This window comes from Mchenga conophoros, linkage group LG11 (assembly GCF_057382185.1).
Source record: "Mchenga conophoros isolate Kocher_MC1m ecotype Shallow Benthic linkage group LG11, M_conophoros_male_GT1.1, whole genome shotgun sequence".
In the NCBI taxonomy this organism is placed as follows: Eukaryota; Metazoa; Chordata; class Actinopteri; order Cichliformes; family Cichlidae; genus Mchenga; species Mchenga conophoros.
The window spans coordinates 21,497,852-21,519,429 of record NC_140536.1 but is presented as its reverse complement, the minus strand read 5'-3'; the positions used below and the strand labels follow the sequence as shown (position 1 = coordinate 21,519,429).

Here is a 21,578-nt window from a genome sequence, read left to right as displayed (position 1 = left end):
GACTCATTTGAGAAAAACAGAATTAGATTTGCCAAATAGGGGTGTACAGATACAAGGAATTGAGCTTTATTCATTGCTCTTAATATACTTAACAGAATAGATAAACAGACAGTGCAGAAATAACAACACAAATAGTATATTTCAGATTTATATGACTGTCAGTGTGAATAATGAAAAACATAATGTAACCTCGACTTTACTCTCTCCACACACGGCGTACTGGCTGATTAAAGCCAACAGTTTGCATGCTATTAGCTGTACAATCCTAATGCTACTGTGATTTAAAGCTTATTCAAACAAGCGAGACTCAGGGGGATACATTCACATTACATCCAATTATGTGTATCAGGAAATGAATCTAATATGGCCCCTGCTGCCTGTGTTGTTTCTTTAAGGCAATGTGACTCACTGTTAAGAATTCATGTGAGTGTTAGTGTGCCAGACATAACAGCAACCACCTTTTGTCATTTTACCTAAAAGAAATACATTTGAACACTCAAATCTCAAAAACAGATTTATTTAAAAGTCGAGGTGAATACAGAAGTTATAAATACATATATTTTAAATATCAACTATAAAGAGAATCCTTCTTTGTGTATCTTGCATGCTTTGATAAACAAATAATAGGTAGCAAGGATCTGGAGATAGGAGATGGTCAAATCTGTTAAAACTGGTTGATAATACTCGAGCAGGGCGATTACTTTTCTCTGAGGCAGCATCCAAGGACACAAGAGAAAGATGCCTTACTTGATTTACTGATACACCTTCCGATTTGCTGAGCCCATTAAATTAGTCCAAAGGTAAATCAGAGCTTTTGATCTTTACTGCCAGACAGACGTAATCAGTATTTTGGCCAAGTCTGTGAAGAGCTTTTCAGACCTTATGACAACGAATAAATGAAGCATATCATAAATCTGTGAACACAAGAAAGGGAAATGCCAGTTTTGAATTATAGTACGAGTGATATATGAGCTACAGTGGATTTTAATTAGTATCTCGGTAGTGTTTAATATTGCAAGTATACCATAGAAAATTGTAATTATAGTTAGATGTTCTGATAGTGGATTCATCCATTCACATTTTTGCATTTTCTTTTTATTCTTTATTAAGGGATTTTCTCTTAAACTCTATGCAGGAGGTATCCACAGATCTCCAGAGAGGACTGCCTTTCCATTCTGACTTTGCAGATTGTAGGTCAAATACCACATTTGTTGTGTATTGCATATTAATGTACATCACTCTGTGGAAAATGCTTTTATGTTTGCTATAGAGGGTTGGACTTAAAAGCAAATACTAGCTATTATTTGGCAACATGTATTTTTGCATATCATTCGAATAGTACTCACAATAGTGAGTACTATGGCTAGCAGGAGCCAGCCCAATGCTTCCACTGAAGTCACATCCCTACTGAAAGAGAATGGAGTTAACAAGCATATGACATTAAACTGCCTTTCTGTCACTCCTATTAAAATAAAGAACATCCTCAGAATCTCCTCATTCTTCTCTAAAGATTGTTTGCCTAACTTATTCTGAAATGTTACACTCCTGATCTTTTTCTTCATTTTTTAAGTCTCGTCATTTTACTCGAGCCCAGTTTCTCATGTCTAGACTTAAAATTTAACTCTTTTTCATAAACTGAAGAACTAAGTACTAGACAGCATGAAACCACCCAGAACAGCAAAAAGTCATACAATAGACCTTCTCAGACACATGCATCACACATATCGACCAACACACACAAAGTTCACGTCACTGTCTCTAAGGAGACGTCAACACAGTGAAAACAGATGAGGAAACGTGTGTGGAATTTAAAGACTGTTCACCACTACATCACTTCTTCCATGCTACATCACACCCTGAAAAAAACCTTCTCCCTGTTAGAAACAAAGGACTGTGTGGAGATAACAAGCCAGTCTGAATGACTGTTAAAAAATGCTTCCTGTTTATTATTTGAATTAATTTATAAGGGCTTATAGTACAAATAACATTTGTTTTCCAAACCAGGAATACAGGTTAGTCTTATACATAGTCTCTAATAACTTCAAATCCTGCTTAGCTTTCTGTGAAACAGGAAAACAGCGTCACTAGATGAAATATCTTCTGAAGATACAATTAAAGCTCTACCTTCTGACACCCAGATAAAATGTAAAAACATAATATAACAAAATAAAATTTTGACATGACTTAGCTTTTCAGTAAAAAGCTTCTGATGCTCCTTTATAGTACATTCACAGTTTAAAAATGTTTTCAAAATTTAATCTGCTTTACATCAGCAACCTGAAATGCCTCTGTTCCTCCAGACCACACACAGGGCCAGCCTGTCTATGAACCTGCCCTTTGATGTGTAACATCAGCAGCCATTAAAGAAGGGTGTCCTCGCTGTCCTCATTGTGCGTGCTGAGCTGGGTCTTCCGGTAAGCTGTTACAGCTGCCCAGATTCGACACAGCATGCCGCCTCTGCAACAGCAACAGTGGACTCACATTCATGTGCAATGTCACTTTGCTTAAACTTATGATGAAACTTAAAATAACGGTGTAGACTTCGTGCTTTGAGGGGGTGATGCGTGGAGGCAGCTCACCTTATTCCACAGTACATCAAGTCATCCTTGGCGGCCATACGGAGGAGACAGTCCAAGGTGAACTCATGAGCGAGCAACTGGAAAACAGGATCACAGAGGTGTGGATTAATACCAGGTGGATGAGTAACACGAAGTAGCCTTAGGGGTGTAAAAAAAAAAAAAAAAAAAAAAAAAGGCAAAGTTGAGCTTTTGCTGAATTTACCTTGTTGATAGTGTCTTGATCTACGGGGACAGTCTTTAGCCAGCGCGCTAAGGCTTTCTTCTCTGGTCTGGAGCTTTTCTGTGAAGCCAACTCCACATCTATAATGCACAGAGTTACAACCATTAGGTTTTCTCAGACACTCATAAACACATGGTGTATTTAATGGTGTTAATGTTACACACAACAAAAGCGTCTTTGGCAGCCAGCCCGTATAATCATTATACAAACTAACAAGTCAAGTTTGAGCACATTAGCAGCTGATCTGGCAGCCAACACCTCTGACAGCAACTAGCCAGGCAGAAATCTGCCATCAGCCTGTAGCTAAGGTGTGGTAGGGATTGCTTGGCGCAGATGTTAAGAAATAGTAATTAGAATCACTGAGTGTACTGATAATCCAAAGAAGGCTTGGTCCCTTCCTATGATACTGCTCATGTCGCAGCTTGTGTTGATGTTTGTCTGATAAAAGGCGAGAGAATAACTTCAGTGCTCCTCAAATAACTATTAAACATCTTTGTTTACTGTCTCATATCTAGTAGAAAATTTTTTTTGCAAAACTTGAATTAATTTTCTAGGGTTAGAGGTTTGATTGTGGTGTACAAACAGAATATTCAAATATTCAAGAAAATTTCATCATCTAAAGGAATGGTTCAGATTCAAGTCTAATTTAGTTCAGGATATAGCAAATCAGGAGAATACACTTCAGTGATATAGCCTTTTGTAAATATTTCAAATCAGGAAAATAAAGCAGGCTGCCTTTATTTTGCACAACTCATCTTGCAGAAAAGAGTGAAAAGAGGTGAGTGGGGAAAGAAGTGCTTACTGTAACACAGCAGTTACTGTGCTAGTATTGTAACAAGTTTTGGCATTAAAACAACATTACCCTCATTGACTGATTCTTTCCTCAGTGCGTCTATTTGCTGTTGTTTTCTCCAGAGAGAGTTCCTCAGTAGCTCCTGATACTCTGTCTCCTTCTCGCTTAGATGATTCAGCAGTCTGAAACACAACACAAATAGCCTTAACATGCAGCAGAAAGCCCTGCAACCCAAAATTAAATGAATCACTGTGTACACCTAATAGGAATGTTAGTCACGATTATTCTATTTTACAGGAAATATGAGGGGGATATGAAAAGAAAGCTGAGAAAACAAAAAATAAAAATTTATTTTATGTATGTATGTAGTTTGTTCAGAGAATCTAATAAACCTGTAGATTCTCTGAACGATAAAGGTGACAGGCGAAATAAACCTTCTGGTCTCCAGTCGCAGATCTCTCAGGTTCTCGCTGAGTGGCCAGTTGGTGTTAAGGTTGAAGTCTGCAGGTTTAGGGTTGGCTCTAGGCAGCACATTTGCTGGATCTGGCTGCTGTGTGTATGCTGGTGCCACCAGCTGGTCAGGGACTAGAGCTACAGGAGTGTCTGGATCGGCAAACAGCTCCTCAGAGGTGTTGTCCTCACTCTCGAATGAGGACTGCAGATGGAGTCTGAGTTCTGAAAGGCAAAGGGTAAATTAGTATCAGAAAAACAGATAAGTAAGAAATATAAATGAATAAATTAAAAAAAATCAACAGGCAAGAAAATAAATAAATTTAAATGTAAATGAAATAAAAATACAATGAAATACAATGTTCCTCTGGCAAACACTCTTACCACTGTTGTTGTTTCTTTCTACTCAACAAAAAATGTTAAACAGATTATGGAATGAAGCACATGCCTACTTTACCTGGCAGTAATACAGTTATGGCATCCTGTACTGCCTGTCTCAGCAGATTGTCCAGAGCAAACATCCAATGAGGTTTAACCTTTTGTTGCTTCAACACTTTTTTCACCTATGGTCAGAAGGCTTTGTATGAATATAAGGAGGCTTATTCTCAATTGTGATGTAATTGCTAAATAAAAAAAAATCTTGAAAGTGAAGTGCAATCACCAGCAAAATCTGGCTTTGGGCTCCGAAGTAACTTACTGCATCTTGGAAGTTAAATAGCACCACCTGTAGGCTGTTCAGAGGTACTGAGGCAGCTACGAGCGTAGCTCGAAGCTCCAGCAAGCCGCTGGTAAGCTGCTTCCTGTCCGGGGAATGGATGTTGTCACGCAAACAAATAACGAGTTTGGTGATGTGGTCTGGAGTGATCGAGGAGCCATCACCATACTTTTAACAGAGAAAGGCAGACTTTAAAATCAGGATACATTCTGCAGTTCTCGTTTTCAAAGTATATAAACCCATCTACTTCATCTCTCTGTAGTTCTTTTCAGCTGGAGAGTAATGGTCTTTTTCACTGTGATCTGTTATTGATAACAATGTTCCTATTAATGGTCATTTCTCCTTTAGTAATGACAAAAATTTCAGGATTATAAGAAAAAAAAATGCTCTGCTCAAAACAAATTCTAACCTAAATGCATAAAACGAGATACACTAACATCTTTTATTAACTCTTATTGTAAAAGTATGGTTAAAAATTGTGATGCAAAGAAAAATCTGAAGGTTTTTATAGAGGAACAGTACATAACTGGAAAGAAGTAGATGGAAAGAAGGGAAAAAGAAACAGAAACTTTATTTATCCTCAAGAAACATCTTATCAAACATAAGATAATAATATAAGAGCATTTAAGGACCAAAACCCTTATGAGGGAAACTCCCACAGGTTTTAGCTAAACAGGTAACCTTAGCTTGTACATTCTTTGGCTTTACATTCCTATTTCTCTAGTTTGCAATGTCGGTGGCGCAATACGTGTAAGGCAATATGTTAATAGTAGATTACAAAGGAATCGGTTCATTTGGTATGGCCTATACACTCACCAGGTACTTTACTAAATATGTTTGCTACTGCTCATTTACTCAACTATCTAATCAGCCAAACACATGTCACCAATTCAATGAACTAAGGCACACAGAAATAATCAAGATGACCTGCTGAAGTTCAAACCGTGCACCAGAATGGAGAAGAAAGGTGATTTCATTGACTTTGAATGTTTTTAAATGTTGTTGCCAGACACGCTGGTGTGAGTATTTCAGAAACTGCTGATCTACTGGGATCTACCATTACACTACCATTTCTAGGGTTTCCAGAGAATGGTCAGATAAAAAGAAAATATGTGTAACACGAGACAGAAATTGGGCAGAAATTTTTTGGTGATGCCAGAAATTAGAGATTGACCAGATAGCCACAACAGCAAAAGACAGGTACCACTTCTGTCAGCTAAGAACAGGAAACTGAGGCTGCAGTTCACAGTAATTTTTCTGCTTTGATATTTGGATTTTAAGGTCAGAGTTTGATGGAAACAACATGAAAGAATGTGTCAGTGTCGGCCAGATATTAATCAAATAGAGCACCTTCGGAGGGGACTAGTATCACAGAGTCCCACAATCCCGTACTGTCAACGTGTACCTAATAGTTTAAACATGCAGATATTGATAAGCTTTCAAATACTCTATTATAAAGAGCTATTCATTATTAGAGAACTAAAATCCATCTCAGTCTCAATTGAAGAGCAATTCTATAACAGAATTTGACAGTGCGGTAACTTTTCTTTACCCACCTGAGGCACAGACTGTTGTATACTAGACACAACATGGCTTATGTAGTCAGTGAGAACTTTGTGCAGCGTGGCTCTCCTCTCACTGTCCTTTCTCAGCATAAAAAGGCCAGTACTCTCCTCTGTTGATGATGTACTGCTCATGTCTGATGTGGAGTCATCTGGTATTCTGGAAAAATTGAATGCAAACAAACATAAATGGCACAGATAAGCCACGAACATGCTGCAATTGTCAGGGTCTGCGGAGGCAGACCGTGCGGAAACGTGTGTGGTGGACCCAGGTGCGAACACAGGCGAGGATGCAGGAGTGGATTAAAACAAAAGCGAGCCGTTTATTATGGCTGATGAAAAGGAACAGAACAGAGTGAAGGCAGCATAAGAGTAACCGTTCAAACGAAAACCTAAACTGGAAATAAACTAAGGAAAAGCTATGGCTTGGAATACGGAACACAGAGGTGGTAACACAGACGACGCGACACAGACTGTATGAAACACAGAGACTAAATACACATGAGGGATGATCAGGGGAAGTGGATGCACACGGGGAACACAGGTGACACTGATAATCATAACAAGACACGGCAGGAGTGAACGTAACACTGATGGGAGATGGGCAAAGTAAAACAGGAAGTACACAGAGGTTCAAACAGGAGGGGAGAGAGCACGGGGAGAACGCAGACATAACGGGCTGGGGAAAACATAGAATAAAACACAAAGAGAGACGAGGGCTCATAAATACACAGAGGGGCACACAGGGGGTGAGAGTCACGAAGGGAAAACACATAAGGAACAACGTAACAGATCAACCCAGGAAGCATGGCCTAAATAAAGAACAAAATACAAAAATACATGAAAACTAAGAATACTGGGCCCACATGGCCCAGGACCATGACAGCAATAACCATTGTATGATAGAAAAATGTAGATATGGCTATCAGTAACACATCAGATGTATTATTTAATAATGGCATGGGGAATTTTGCATTATAGCCTTTTTTCACAAGTTATAGGACTGTGAAGAACGAACCTCAGTGTGGTTTACCAGTAAAGTAAGATTCAATACAATCATAGTTTGCGCACAAATGAAAAGGTTTTGAGTTTCTTTTGAGGAATAATCTTACTCACAACAGGAAGCTGTTGGTGCTCGGTGGGCTCTCTGAGATTTCTTCTGCTCTGAGAGAGGACTGCGACCTCGTCAGGTCCAGAGAACAAGACAGGTCAATCAAGTCAGAGTAAGAATCAGTATCCTCCACAAGGATGGAGATAGGCACAGACATACTGCGCTGATAGTCAGCTGTAAGAAATAGGGTTTAGATACTCTGCATCATTGCTATAGAAAGCAAAAATGGGTAAGAGGTGAAATGTGTGTATTTTAAGTGTATTTCTCACTTATAGACAGGGATTCCTGAACAGCTTTAGCTTTTTTCTTCGTAGACGACTTTAGGAAATGGTCCTTAAGCAGTTCTGCTGCTGTGGCTCTTTCATCTGGATTTGGCACGAAACAGTTCATGATGAAACCCTTGGCCTCATCTGACATGCACTCTGGAACCTTGGGGTGGATCTTAAACATGCCAACCTAGTTGGGAATTTTTAAAGTTTCATTGAAACATTCTGCTTTGAGATTCTTGTGCTGTGCTAGCTCTTACGCTATGCTGATAGCTCTCTTTGTCTGGGTTCATATGTATTAGGAGGATGAGTTTTGAGAAAATTACACAATTTTTGTCATTCTGCTTCTGGACCATGTTATTGTGTGTCACTGACTGCAAATGATTTTCATCCAAGTGTTAAAAAGGAGTTTGTATACTTAACTTATGTTATTTTGTGTAAGCACTTGGTCTGATAGTGGGGGGACTATATAAAAATGTGCACCACTGTCAGGCTGTACAGAGGCAAAATTACACAGAATTGTGTTGTGCAAATAATTATGCACCTAAAGTGTAACTGAATTTAAAACTTTGTATATCTAATCAATCTAATATCCACCTGGTACTTGTAAAAACTAAATAAACAATGATCATGAAATGTAAAAGTCTTCAAAGGAAAAGTCTCCCGAATGTTCCATGAAATATAATTCCAGGCATTCCACAATGCCGCAATCTGCCAAATTTCCTTATGTGTAAAGTCCACTGTGAGCATTTTTAACTTACGTAGAAAACACAACTCCTTTTTTTTTACCTTGAACATGGCTGCCTGGGGACTTCCCAGCTCATGAAAGGGTGTTTTGCCTGTTGCCATTTCTATGATAGTGCACCCTAGAGACCAGATATCTGCCGGCTTCCCATAACCCCGAAGTCCTTGGTCTATAATCTCAGGGGCCATGTACTGCAGAGTTCCTATTGAAAATCCACCAGAAAAGTGAAAGTTCGACTACTGTGAGGAGTTCACGTGTAAAAATGTTTTAATAATAACAATCTTTTAATAATGTCATAACTGTCAACTTACCAGTAAATGTTTCAGTACAGGGGTTAATCCCTGCTAACCGTTTGGAGGTTCCAAAATCAGATATCTTCAAAACTCCACTATAAGTGTTGATCAGTACATTGTCACCCTGCATAAGGAACAAAACCAGTGAATACCACAAAGCTAAACTTTAAGACACAGTAGACCAGAAAACTATTTGCCACGAAGCCAAAGGTGATCTGCTCACCTTGATGTCTCTGTGGACTATCTGATTCTCATGAAGGTACTTTAGACCCTCAAGTATCTGCTTGGTGTAGAAAATGATGGTGGGCTCGTTGTCTTTCAGAGGACCCCATTTCGAGCGCAAAAGAGAAGACAAGCTACCTGTAAGAGGAAATGCATAATTTCACAAGGTGACCCACGCCACTGATTTCGAGCCACGTCCCACACGGTCACCCGCTCACGCACTGAACTAAACCAGCGCCTGACAAGGTTATTAGTTTTAAAAAAGATGCAATAAAGATGCACAACTAAAATAACTGTTTCTCCATTACATTTGGCACAATCAAACAAAGCAATGGATTAGGACTGTGCACGTTTCTAATCAGAGGTTCAAGATGTTTTTCACACAATCACACCATTTTCTGTAAACATTTTCCTCCACTGAACAGGATGTCTTCAGAACCACCCACTTCTTTAAAACTGGCTTCCAGTAGATGTTACATAATCACACAGGCATTACAATTCTGGTCACATGATTTCCCTGAAGCCCACGACAAATAGCACACAGAAAGCAAGGAAACAGACTTATTGGGAACATCAAGGCTTGTGTGTGTTTAAGAATTTCTCAGGAACCTGTGCTTGACGCCATGTCTCTGATTTCCCAAACCACATCGCTCCACCCCGTGACCTAATTTCATTACGTCAGAGGATAATTAGCTTTCTTGGCTGCTGCCTCAAAGCACATTGTGCGCTGTCTATCTTGCGTGCTGCACAATATCGTTTATTATTTAGTATCTACTGATATCTACTGCTAGCTAGTTTATTGTGATGGTGCCATTTTTTTATTATGTTGCTCTTTGTTGTTTGCTTTCTCTTCTGTTTTTTTTTCTCCATACAGGTGACCCAGGTGTTTTGTTTTTTTGTTTGTTTGTTTGGTTTTTTCTTTCTTCTCCCCCTTCTCACAGTCTCTTCTCCCCTTTGGTTTTCTTTCTCTCCCTCTCTTTCTTTCATTCTTTCTCCCTGTCCTATCCCCCAGTCATGTCTGTCCCGTTTGTAGCAACTGAAAATAAAATAAATTCATAATTATAATAAAGGTCAATCAAATGGACCAATATGGCAAGGCCATGATGATCCACTTGGTAAAATAAATCCGCTTGGCATCTTTCTTGGCCTTAAGACAACAATTCTGATGGCTAAAGATCCAAACGGGACACAAAAAAAAAGAAAAAAAAAAAGAGGATAATTATTTGCTTGTTGATTACATATGAGCAAACTGATTAATTACACATTTACATTTGTGATAACAGCTCTTTCCACAAACAGATGTGAAATTTAAAAAAATCAAACAAAAACTTTTTTGAAGCTTTGATTTATATTACAGTAACGATTTAGTAATGACAGGCACTCTTATTGCTAGGAGTGTTAGAAGATCAAATGTCATCTTTTTACCCCCAGGTACTTCTTCCATGAAGATCTTGATGAAACCATCCTGACTGACAGAGCCCAGGTACTGGACAATATTCCTGTGTTTAAGCCTCTTGTGCAGAGCAATCTCCTCATGCAGGGGCTGAGAATACCTAATCAACACAAAAGAATAAAGGTGCTGCTGTGAGATTGTTGTGTTTGTACAAGTGATTTGCATTGTCTAATTTAGGCCTCTTTTCATTTCCATCATTAAAAAGGAGTTATAAACAATATACCACAACTAGGTTTGGATTTTGGATGTATAAACAAACTATTTAAAGGGACTTAATCGCTTAAACCTTTGCCTTAAAAGTTTGCAAAAGCAATAAATATTTTGCTACATATAGAAGGTTTTTTTCCACGTCTGTCTAGAGTCGACAGTGTATTTTTCTTTTCATGTGGTTAACACTACCTAAACGCTATCATATTATTACTGTAACTGAGCAGATTTTGTTGACTACAGCGTAATCTGAAAGTGTCAACATCAGAAGGGTAACATATGTGTTTTCTTACGTGCTGTCCTTCTCGGGGATCTCTTTGATGGCGATGCGTACTTGGTTGCTCAGGTCCCTTCCAGCATACACTACACCATAAGTTCCTTTACCAAGTATTACCTTGTCACCATTCTCATTGGTCTCATAGATATACTGTAGAATGAGAATCAGTAAGAATCAGTATAGAGTGAATGGAAACAGAATTTTAGGAACTTAAGGAGACCTTCATTCAGAGGTTTAAATAAGGCAAAATGCGACATCTGCTAAAGGTTTTACTATACTCATGAACTCACAAATACCTGATCAATATTTAATGCAAATATGTCATCTGTCAATAACATGGCAGCAGCTCATTGCATTTTATTACGCAAGCATGGTGAAAACGACATGATGTAGTAGGAAATGAACACCAGAATGTGGAGAAATTTAAGTGACTTTATAAAGAGCATGGGCGTTGGTGCCAGAAAGGCTGGTCTGAGTTTTCCACAAACTGGTGACGCACTAAGATTTTCCTCTTTAAGGCTTACAAAGAAGGATCTGAAAAAAGAAAATATCCAGTGAGTGTCTGTTCTCTGGATAAAACGCCTTGTTGATGCCAGAGTTCAGCAGAGAATGGCGGGATTTGCAGAGATGGAAATGACTACCTGCTGAAATTCAAACCAAGCATCAGACTGGGGAATATATGTCATATAAGTGATTTTGAAGTCAGTATGATTCATATTTAGACCAGCCTTGTCTGAGTATTTCAGAAACTGCTGATCTATGGGGATTTTCCTGAACAACCATGTCTAGTTTGCACAAAATGGTCCAAAAAAGAGAAAATATTGAGTGAGCAGTAGTTCTCTGGACAGAAATGGCTTGTTAACGCCAGTTGTCAGAGGAGACTGTCCACACTGTTCTGAGCTGATACTAAAGCAACAGTAACTCAAATAAAAACTCACTAAAACAGGAAACTAAGAACCGGAAACTTAGACTACACTTTGCATGGGGTCCCCACCTTAAATGAATCAAAACAGCATTTTGAGCATTTCTTCCCACCAATGTTTTTCTAGTTTACCCAGTTACTCTCTCACTAGTACTACTTACTACAAGAAACATATGAGTTTCTTTTGAATGCAAAAGGCAAGGATGCATCTTGCCTTGCACCAGTGATTCAAGCTGGTGGAAGTGATTTAATTTTTTTTTTTTAACATATCTCAATGCACTAGAGCACCTTTGGGATGTGGTGAAATAGGATGTTTGCATTGTGGATTAGCCAAGTGACACTATCATGTCAATATGGAGCAAAATATCAAATATATTTGCTTTGTCATGTAGAGTTAAGGCAGTTCTGACAGACATAGATTTGATATATTCTTTATAAATAACACTGGCTTTTCAAATTTTAACTTTAAACATGGTTTTATGAGAGTGAAACACACGTTAAAACCACGTCTGCAAGAGTAGCTCAGTTCTAACTAAAATGGCATTCACTTTTTTTAGCACAGACCTAAAATAGAACACATATTGCATCCGGATATAGAAGGAACTGTAACTGACCTCTAGTATTTCTCCGAGTGTATGTTCTATATCTTGAACATGGTTTTCAGCCTCCTGGAGAAGGGAGTTTACCAACTCACAGAAACTAGGTAGAGAAGAGACATACATAAAAATATTTCTCACTGCAGCATAAATTTAAATATACTTTCAGTAAACATCAGCTCAAGTGAAGAGGTCCCTGTAGATTTCTGCTGAGGGATTTACTTATAAACAGATTGATAGGTTTTTGGCTGTTAGCCACACTGGTTCACACACACCAAAATACACAACTGCAAGTAGCTACAATAAAATTCATATTTATTTTCAATGGCTGATCAAATTTGAATAGATGTGAATGAGAAGCCTGATATTGTCTCTGGTAATTAAAAAAAACAAGTGATAGAAAAGGTTGATGTGAGACTGAAATTAGAAAATGTGGATATTTTGCTTACAAGTAATCCCTCATTAGTTCTATTTATCACAGTTTGTTTCATTTTAACTTAATTTGTTTAAAAGAAAACATGCCAGTGAAAACAGGAAAAGCAGGATGTTATATTTGGCAGTGTGTTAATAGGAAAAAAACAAACAAACTCTATTATATGCAGCTGTGGTCAGAAATTCATTTACACTCATAATGGGCATGGATGTTTGATCATATTGGGCTTTTATCGATTTCATTAAACTATTCTGTTTTCCAGGGTGGAATGATTGCACAGCATGCATAACTTTAAAAAACAATAAGTAGGTGCAGAAGTTTTGAATTCATTTGGGATTTTTTCTCATCCAAACAGAGTGAAAATTAAACATACAGGCTACACATACTGTACACCCCCCACTGATATTTGGTTTACCAGACACTTTTGGCACAAGCTTCTGGCATAATTCTGGCTGGATATATGACCACTCTTCCTGGCAGGAGTGCTAGAGTTCATTTGAATTGGTTGGTTTCCTGGTATGAACCTGGCTTTTAAGCCATAACTTTTCATTACGGTTAAAGTCAGTACTTTGGGAAGGCCATTCAAAAGTTTTGTCAGCCTGCTTTATCCCTTCTAAAACCAGCTTTGTGTGTTTGGGATAATTGTCTTGCTGGGACACCCAAATATGGTGAAGTTAAGGAAGGATTCCATCCACTTTTTTCAATGTACTGGTACCACTGGTAGCAAAACAGCCTTAGAGCATGATGCTACCACTACCGTGACACTGTACCACGAGAGCTGGTACAGTGTCCCTCTCCTATACTCCTACAAACATACCTCTTGTCATTGTGGCCATCTAAGTGTAAAAATCCTTCTGCAGAAGGCATTTGGCTTGTCCATGTTTGCAGCTGCAAATTTCAGCAAATCTTGAAGGTATTTAGTCTGGGGAAGGGACTTTTTCTTGGTTGGAACCCACTGAGTTCATGGTGATGTAAAACTCCATTTATTTTGGAAAGTGTTTAGTAGTTCCTTAGCTGTTCCTAAACAGCCTAAATAATTTCCTCTCATTTGAGGGTGACAGCTTGAGTCTTCTTCGGGACCATCTAAATAAGCCTATGCAAATAAGCTTTACTTAGATACAATTGTCTGAATCTGCAGTTTTTTTGAAATGGCTCCAGAAGACCTCCTCAAATAGGTTAAATCTAAAACTCTCCTTATTAGGTCGTCACTGAGCTTCTAAGATTTTCCTGTTGTTCTGAGTATTGGTCAATCCAGTGAATGCTGTCAAATAAATTCTTACTACCAAAGAGAAACTACTAGTTATAGTCAATCATGATCACTGACAAGAAGTTAAGACCTTGTTCTTGTCAATTTAAAAGACCTTCGGCACAACTTGATAAAAGATTTAAGTGCGTGAATGTGTATATGAGCCTATATGTATATTTCCCACCTTGTGTGAATTACAGAATATCTAACATAAATTCAAATTTCTTCATTCAATTTGTGATTTTTAAAAGTCATTAGAGATGCATGTTCTACAGTCATTCCACCCTTGGAAAAAGAACAGGAGAAAGAAACCATTAAAAACTCTAAATTAACTTGACATTCATGCCAGTCATGAGTGAATAAAAATTCAAATTCAAATTTTATTTGTCACGTACACAGTCATACACAGTATGATATGTAGTGAAATGCTTGAATATAAGCTTCTGTCAAAAACTATAAAAATATGGCAGTAAACAGAAAACTGAAACTTGTGTGGTAGTGCAGTACTAGATGTTACTTCAGCTGGGATGGTTTTTTTTTTCTAAATTATGTCAAGAGGTTTCTGAAAAGCAAGTAAGGACAGTACAGGAAATATGACTCATACCAAGTAATAACATCCAGTCATTGACTACTTTCATTTGCATGCCGACTGTTTTTCTGCACCCTGTACACGCAACCTGTTAGATCTTATCTAGCAAATCAGTTGATCTGCGAGGATGTCATTCACATGATCTCACACAAGTGTTAATCACTCACCCCTTACAGTGAATCTCAGATGGGAAGCAGAGCTGGAAATCATCCGAGTTGTAGTGGACATACAGAAAGCAGCTCCGCTCATCAATCTTTGAAGCACTGCAATGAGAAAGACGTAAACAGGTTTTAATCATTCAAACAGGCAAACCTTTATGTTTGAATATGTTGAACATAAAACTGGCACAGACGACATCATGGCTGTATCTCTTAATCCTTATTTGTTCTATTGAAGGAGATAGCTATTGTTTCTAATTCAGTGGGAGCTATAGGTAAATAAAAGTAAATCAAATGTATTAAGTATTAGTGATAAAGAGCAAGGCCCCACTAGGCTCTAATAGAAAATGTGTTTTTCATCATCCCCCCTATGATACCACAGCCTGATAAAACGATTTATTGTTAAGTCACCCAGCAGATGACTTTTTCTGGAATATTTGTCTGGTAGACGGGACACAGCTGAAGTACACAGTAACACTGACCTGCAGACACAGAGGAATCAACAAAAAGGTCACATGCTCTGCTCTATTTTACCTCACTCCCCGAATTTCAGATGCTTGGAAAGTCCACTGGTTTAAGCCCTTCTGCAGAATTAAATACAAATTTAGACACAGGTTAAAAGAGTGTTTTACAGCTAATACAGAGTTTGTCACACACAGTAAACCATTTTTACATACTAATAAATACATATGCAAGAATAAAAGGAACAAATATTGATGTTTTAAATGCACAGTGGCTCTAAAAGAACATGCCTACTCACCCAGCCGACTGTACACTCAGACAGAAAACTTGTTTATTACATAATATGATATACATTCATACACACGTATGTATGACTTGTTCAAAGAGTCAAATGTATTCCAATCAGAGAGTGGCTCAAAGAGTGGGGGCCCAGACAGTTTACATACCTTTAAGCGTGTGGCGTGTTTTAGCTGGACAGTGCGACTTTGGTCCTCCTCGTTCACAGACACAATAGCTGGTTGGAAGAGTTTAGTGGGCTCCAGAATGAGCACCTGAAAAACACCAGTTCCAGTACTATCTATTTTAAATATCTACGTGGCTGTTTAATGCATTTCTAATGGCAGGGAATCTCCTGCTTTGTTACATGTTAACTTTACAATCCAAATGAGCAGAACTGAATCCTGATCAATAGTTACTCCGTGAGAAGATGAGTGTCCTGTTTATTATTTACAGCTACAGTAAGGTGTTTGGTCTTACTGGACAACAGTTTGATGAGGCAGTGGGTTTACAGGTCTGCAAAAGCAGCTCCATCCAGAAGTCCACTGTATCTTGTTTAGGAGATCTCACTTCAGGTAACTTGGCAAACCGGCGGTACAGGATGTATGTCTCCATAATAGATGCCACATACCTAACAGAAATTGAACTCGGCAGTTATTTGTTATTTGCTTTTCACACTTTTAATAAAAACAATCATATAAAAATACATGTGGCTTAGTAACTGATTAAACACCTTGATACTGCTCATCAACAATGGATGATTAAGTCTCACCAAACAGGGGCCTTGAGTCTGTAGAGCTTCTCAGAGGCCTCAATGACTTTCCTGTATTCACCTGCAAGAATGTTTGCTCCAAGGTAGAAACCTACATCCCAGTAGTCCTTCATCTTCTCCAGACTACCCTTTCTACCCAGCAGGGTGCTTAAAGTCACACCTAGACATTGACATCATAAAACAAAACAAAAGAGGTTACTAACAAATCAACAGAGGACGACCCTGACCACAGTTACAATCTCATTTATGGACTAAGAACAAAATAAATAATTGAATACAATGTAATATGCCTTTATAATACTATGCACTGTCAAAACATGATTGGCCAACAACTGAAAACAACATGATATGATGTGTACAGCATAATGAAATGCATTTTCTCACAAATGGGTGAGAAATTATGGGAAAAAACAACTTAATTTTTACTCCCTGCAGTGATAGGATCTGGTGGCTCTGTGAGCTGTGGCATTTTACTGGGACAGTTTGGGGTATATTTGACAAGTTGGAGACAAGAATAAAAGCAAACATTTCTATCCTCTCTTCCAGGATGACAATCTCCCCATTCATAAAGGTGCAGTGTTCACTGACTGGGATTAATGAGTATTACAATTACGTGACTCATATCCTGTAGCTCAGTTGAACATTTATCGCACTAATGACATGGTCTACTTTTCAAAGTTTTTGTAACAGGAAATACGTTTTAAAACACAACTAATAACTGTTTAGTATTAATCTAATTTTGACTGAGCTTATGATGAATCCTAATAATATATTTTCTGGCACTGCACATCATCTCAGACATTTAAAACATCAAAAAAAATGAATTTCAAGGATCAAATTCAATGCATGACACAATAAATGGTAAATGGTAAATGGCCTGTATTTATATAGCGCTTTACTAGTCCCTAAGGACCCCAAAGCGCTTTACATATCCAGTCATCCACCCATTCACACACACATTCACACACTGGTGATGGCAAGCTACATTGTAGCCACAGCCACCCTGGGGCGCACTGACAGAGGCGAGGCTGCCGGACACTGGCGCCACCGGGCCCTCTGACCACCACCAGTAGGCAACGGGTGAAGTGTCTTGCCCAAGGACACAACGACCGAGACTGTCCAAGCCGGGGCTCAAACCGGCAACCTTCCGATTACAAGGCAAACTCCCAACTCTTGAGCCACGATCGCCCCAGTAAATCCACAGACATTAAGTTTTCTCTGATGGAAAGGTAAAAAACAGAAAGCACCTAGTTTGCGCAACTCTATAGACGTCTCAAATTCATGGCCAGCTGCTATTAGGAGGACCACATTGTTGATGCCTGAGTGAAGAGTTGGCTCTGTCTCAAAGGCTTTCCCATACCTGGCAAGTTATATAAAAGAAACAGTCTGGAAAACATGACATAAATGCCACTTTTCTCAAATGTGGAAAACTTTGTATGGCCAAACTTGGCGTACCAATAGCAGGCCTGGTCTCTGCTGGACTCATCAGTGAACGCTGAGCTCATGAACATGTCCTTGTAGATGCGTCCACACAGGCAGTAGACGTCTGATGCCACCTTGTTCCCTGACTCCACAATTGGCAGAATTTCTTTCAAAGCCTTTTCACGATCTCCGGGCTGATTCCTCCTAGGATGGGTATATGTCATAACAGACCACTGTGATGATAAAAAACCTCATATCTTGGGTGAATATGAATTTACTAAAAGATCTCTGCAAACTGACAATGACACAAAAGCACCTAGCGTGAACCAAAGATGTCAACAGAACTATACTGACAAGCTCAAGATACAATAGCAGTCAAGTTGGTACCTGTTTAGAGCAAATATATAGTGAAACTTGATATTCTGATGCTTCGCCACCTGACACATAGGCAGGTTGTCCAGAGTCTCCACCAGTTTTATCATGGCATCGTAATCCTGAGAAAAAGTGGAAGAGAGTGAAATATAATGATTATCATGCTTGAATCACACCTGACAATTTTAATAATTTACATTGAAGTTTATTATATAAAAAATATTACTATTTACAAACAATTGTGAATAATTTCACCCCCCATAGCTATTTTTGTTAATGCTCATATGTTCACTAAACACACAATCTGATCTTCTTTGTTGATACAAATACTTGTGAAGGCTCCCAGATTGAACAGTAGCTCTTTTATAATGAAATATGGCTAAACAGATATGCAATCATATGATCATAATAATGTTAAAACTGTTTGAGTTCTGACAACAATACGCTGTTTTGTTTAATTCAATAACATAAAATAATGTGTTAATAAATAATCACTAGTTTAGACACACAGATTTAGAAATGCATACCTGAACGTCCCTGTAGGACAACAATAGGTTCATTACAATATCTGGAGAAAGCAGATCTACACTATCCAGGCGTTGCTGGATGTGGTTTAACTCCTCGCTCAAGGCTCTGCCGCTGAACCGCTCCCGTGCCATGCGAATCTCATGCCTAATTGACTCCCGGAAGTACTCACTGTCAGCAGATAGTCCGGTGTTGGTATTACATTCCACAATCCTTTGTAAACACGCTAAGTGACATTGCATACGTGGGAAGCTCAAGAACATGCATTCACTGTATAATAATGTTTAAATAAGTAATAATGTTTAACCACACCCTGCTAAAGTTTATGTCTGACCTGGACTGAATGTGCACATTGTTCAGCAGGTGCACCAGTTTCTCAACCAGGGGGATGAGCAGCGGCTCCAGCTGGAAACTAGGTTGCATCAGGTCTTTGATACAAGTCATCATGGCAACGTCACAGGCAAACACTTTGCCCTGAGGTGACACTACATATGGGATGAAGGTGTCACTTCCACACTGCTCCTGCAGGACAACAATAGATGCATCAAATATCATGCTGGGACAGCTTGCATGACCACAATGGAACCGCAGCATCATTTGACACTAGACAAAGCAGTCACAAGTGTGTTGCACAAATGACTTCAAGGCTAAAGCTTTGTTATGAATGCACTGAAATTATTTTAACAAGGTAATATGTACACTTATTCAATAATGAAAACATGAATTAATGGCAGCCATAGCTTGCTTTACATTGCATAACAATTGCTATAGCTTTTTAATTTTGGCTCCATCTCTCTCACTCACATTAAGTACAATGCACAAATTAAAGTTTTAACCCTAACTGGTGTTTTGCTGTTAAATAAGCTCCATCTCTAAATCAAATGTAGATACAACAATATTTTAGCCCTTCAGGAAAATATCCCACCGTAGTTGCAGTAATAAAGCAAAGCCTGTTGAACTATTTTCCATTTCCAGCACATGAGACTGTATACAATAAACAATATGTAACAATAAATGGGAGCATGTGTTACCTTATGAGCTTGCAGATCACTATCTTGCTTAGAACAATACAGAATGATGTTATTAGTCATGCTGAAACTTTCCCTCACTCCAAGATGGTAGAAAAGGGAAGGCTGGCAAAAGGAGTCGCTCATTTCCACCACTGCAACATCTGTAAGGGGGGATTATAAAAGTAAACTTGCGTAATTTGGTATAATTCTGTGCTCATATATCCGCTACATTACCCTACAGTCTGCATGCCGTCACTTGCCTGCATTGTAGAAACTATCCAGAATGTCTGTCGTGCCTTGGGAAATTCTGTCAAATGAAATCGTTTTGAGAAGAGCGTGTGCGTCCGCGCAGGCTTCCTTCAGACACTTTAGTGATAAGTTTTCTTCGGTGTGCGGCACTGACGCGTCCTCGTTGACAATGTATGCCACTGACACTGCTCTGGTTCGACTCCGCGGAGAAACGATCTGTTTACCCGAGCCGTTGCTGGCGCTCAGCTCTAACGCCAAAGAGTCCTGCCACAAACTTCCAGCGGACACCCGTACTGGATCCTTCCTCTTTGAGTCTCGCAGGCTCATTCGCCTGCGCTCTGTCGTGTACATTATTTACTTCGCGTTTGTTCCGCAGCTAAAGCTCAAAGCGTGCCCTTTAGTAGGGACGACTTCCAATAGCAACATAACAGCGCCGCTGATCAAGGTAGATCCGATCTCTTACCACATACATTCCCAGAGCTCGTCTCCATTTGACCCGCCCACGTCGGCTCTGCCCTGCTCCGCCCGCTGGTGTTATGAGGATATTCACCTATACTCTCGCATGACCTCTGCAGTAGGACCCAGCAAGTCCTTCTTGTCCTCTATGAGGAGCACGAGTCTGAGACGTCTAAGTAAAACAAAATTCTCGCAGTCCCAATGTAGTGTCAACAGAGCACCCTTGGCGCTCCGGTGATGGCGCAGTTGTGGGTGTTTGACCAACAGACCACATGGACTTACTTTTCAGATGACGGAGTGTGCAGCTTTCAATTTGTATGGCGCACGTGAGTTCAGGTGGTATTTTTTATTATACAGATATTATGTATTATTAGCACAAAAAAGCACAGAACATAACAAAGTGATTCATGAGATTCTTTTATTTATTTTAGAAGGATTTCTGAAATCTACAGTCATTTTGGTAGCACTTTATAATACGGCACACTACCAAGGGCGTAATTTCCCCGTGATTAAATGGAATTTCAGCGTGTTTTATTTGAAATTAGAAAGTAATTATAAATAAATATTTAAAGATAGGTATAGCAGAATAAGGGAGCAACGAGTAATTTTTCCAGGAAACAAGGAAAAAAAAAATACTGTAATCTATGTAGAGCACAAGCACAAGCAGTACAGTGTAATTTCCTGGTTATTTAGCGGAAAAATAAACAACATTTCGACATCTTACATTGTAAGTACGCTGTACTTTTTAAAAAATGAATAGAATTGAATAGAACTCAACTTTATTGTCATTGCACATGTCACAAGTATACTTGTGACACCCCCCCCAAACTCATGGATCGGCCTCCCCAGAGCCAGATCCTCAATGTTGTCAAACAAAAGGCAGGCAACATACAAAGAAAAACTTAGGGAAGTCTTTCAAGAAGCCTAGAAAACTGCTTAAAGACGTGTCAAGAGATTTTGCTGTGCTGGGGAATAAAGGCGGTTCTATCAAGTATCGACTTTTAATAGTACAGAACTGTACAAACTATTTTTGTCTTACTGTACTTTTTTTTGCATGTCTTTCAGTAAATTGTTGCACCCATTTTCCTAGCACAATATAAAGAAATGAAGGGATACTTCACATTTGGATTATTGCAATTCTTTTTTAATAGGGGTTGGACAGGGACAAGTTTATTTGTCTGATTTGTTGAGGCCTCG

The 21,578-nt window shown here is 38.9% G+C and overlaps 1 protein-coding gene across 2 annotated transcripts; it reads right to left on the bottom strand.

Moving 5' to 3' along the window:
• Positions 1–501: 501 nt before the first annotated feature.
• LOC146564017 (mitogen-activated protein kinase kinase kinase 5) lies at positions 502–20,583 on the bottom strand. Of its 2 annotated transcripts, none has more exons than XM_085291439.1 (28): positions 19,937–20,583; positions 19,698–19,837; positions 19,001–19,188; positions 18,669–18,837; positions 18,157–18,263; positions 17,803–17,973; positions 17,595–17,707; positions 16,348–16,507; positions 16,056–16,206; positions 15,746–15,850; positions 15,372–15,421; positions 14,847–14,942; positions 12,430–12,514; positions 10,910–11,043; positions 10,382–10,509; positions 8,958–9,094; positions 8,753–8,858; positions 8,486–8,643; positions 7,700–7,886; positions 7,436–7,604; positions 6,314–6,479; positions 4,704–4,925; positions 4,500–4,605; positions 4,027–4,267; positions 3,662–3,774; positions 2,782–2,879; positions 2,580–2,656; positions 502–2,457 (listed from the first exon to the last, which is right to left on the bottom strand). In XM_085291439.1, exons 1-28 carry the CDS (start codon positions 20,274–20,276, stop codon positions 2,361–2,363), a joined length of 4,014 nt encoding a protein of 1,337 aa, XP_085147565.1. In that variant the 5' UTR covers positions 20,277–20,583; the 3' UTR covers positions 502–2,360. The 2 variants fall into 2 exon arrangements, with proteins under 2 accessions (XP_085147565.1, XP_085147566.1); XM_085291440.1 differs by having other exon boundaries at positions 4,740–4,925; positions 19,937–20,582.
• Between the last annotated feature and the right edge of the window lie 995 nt (positions 20,584–21,578).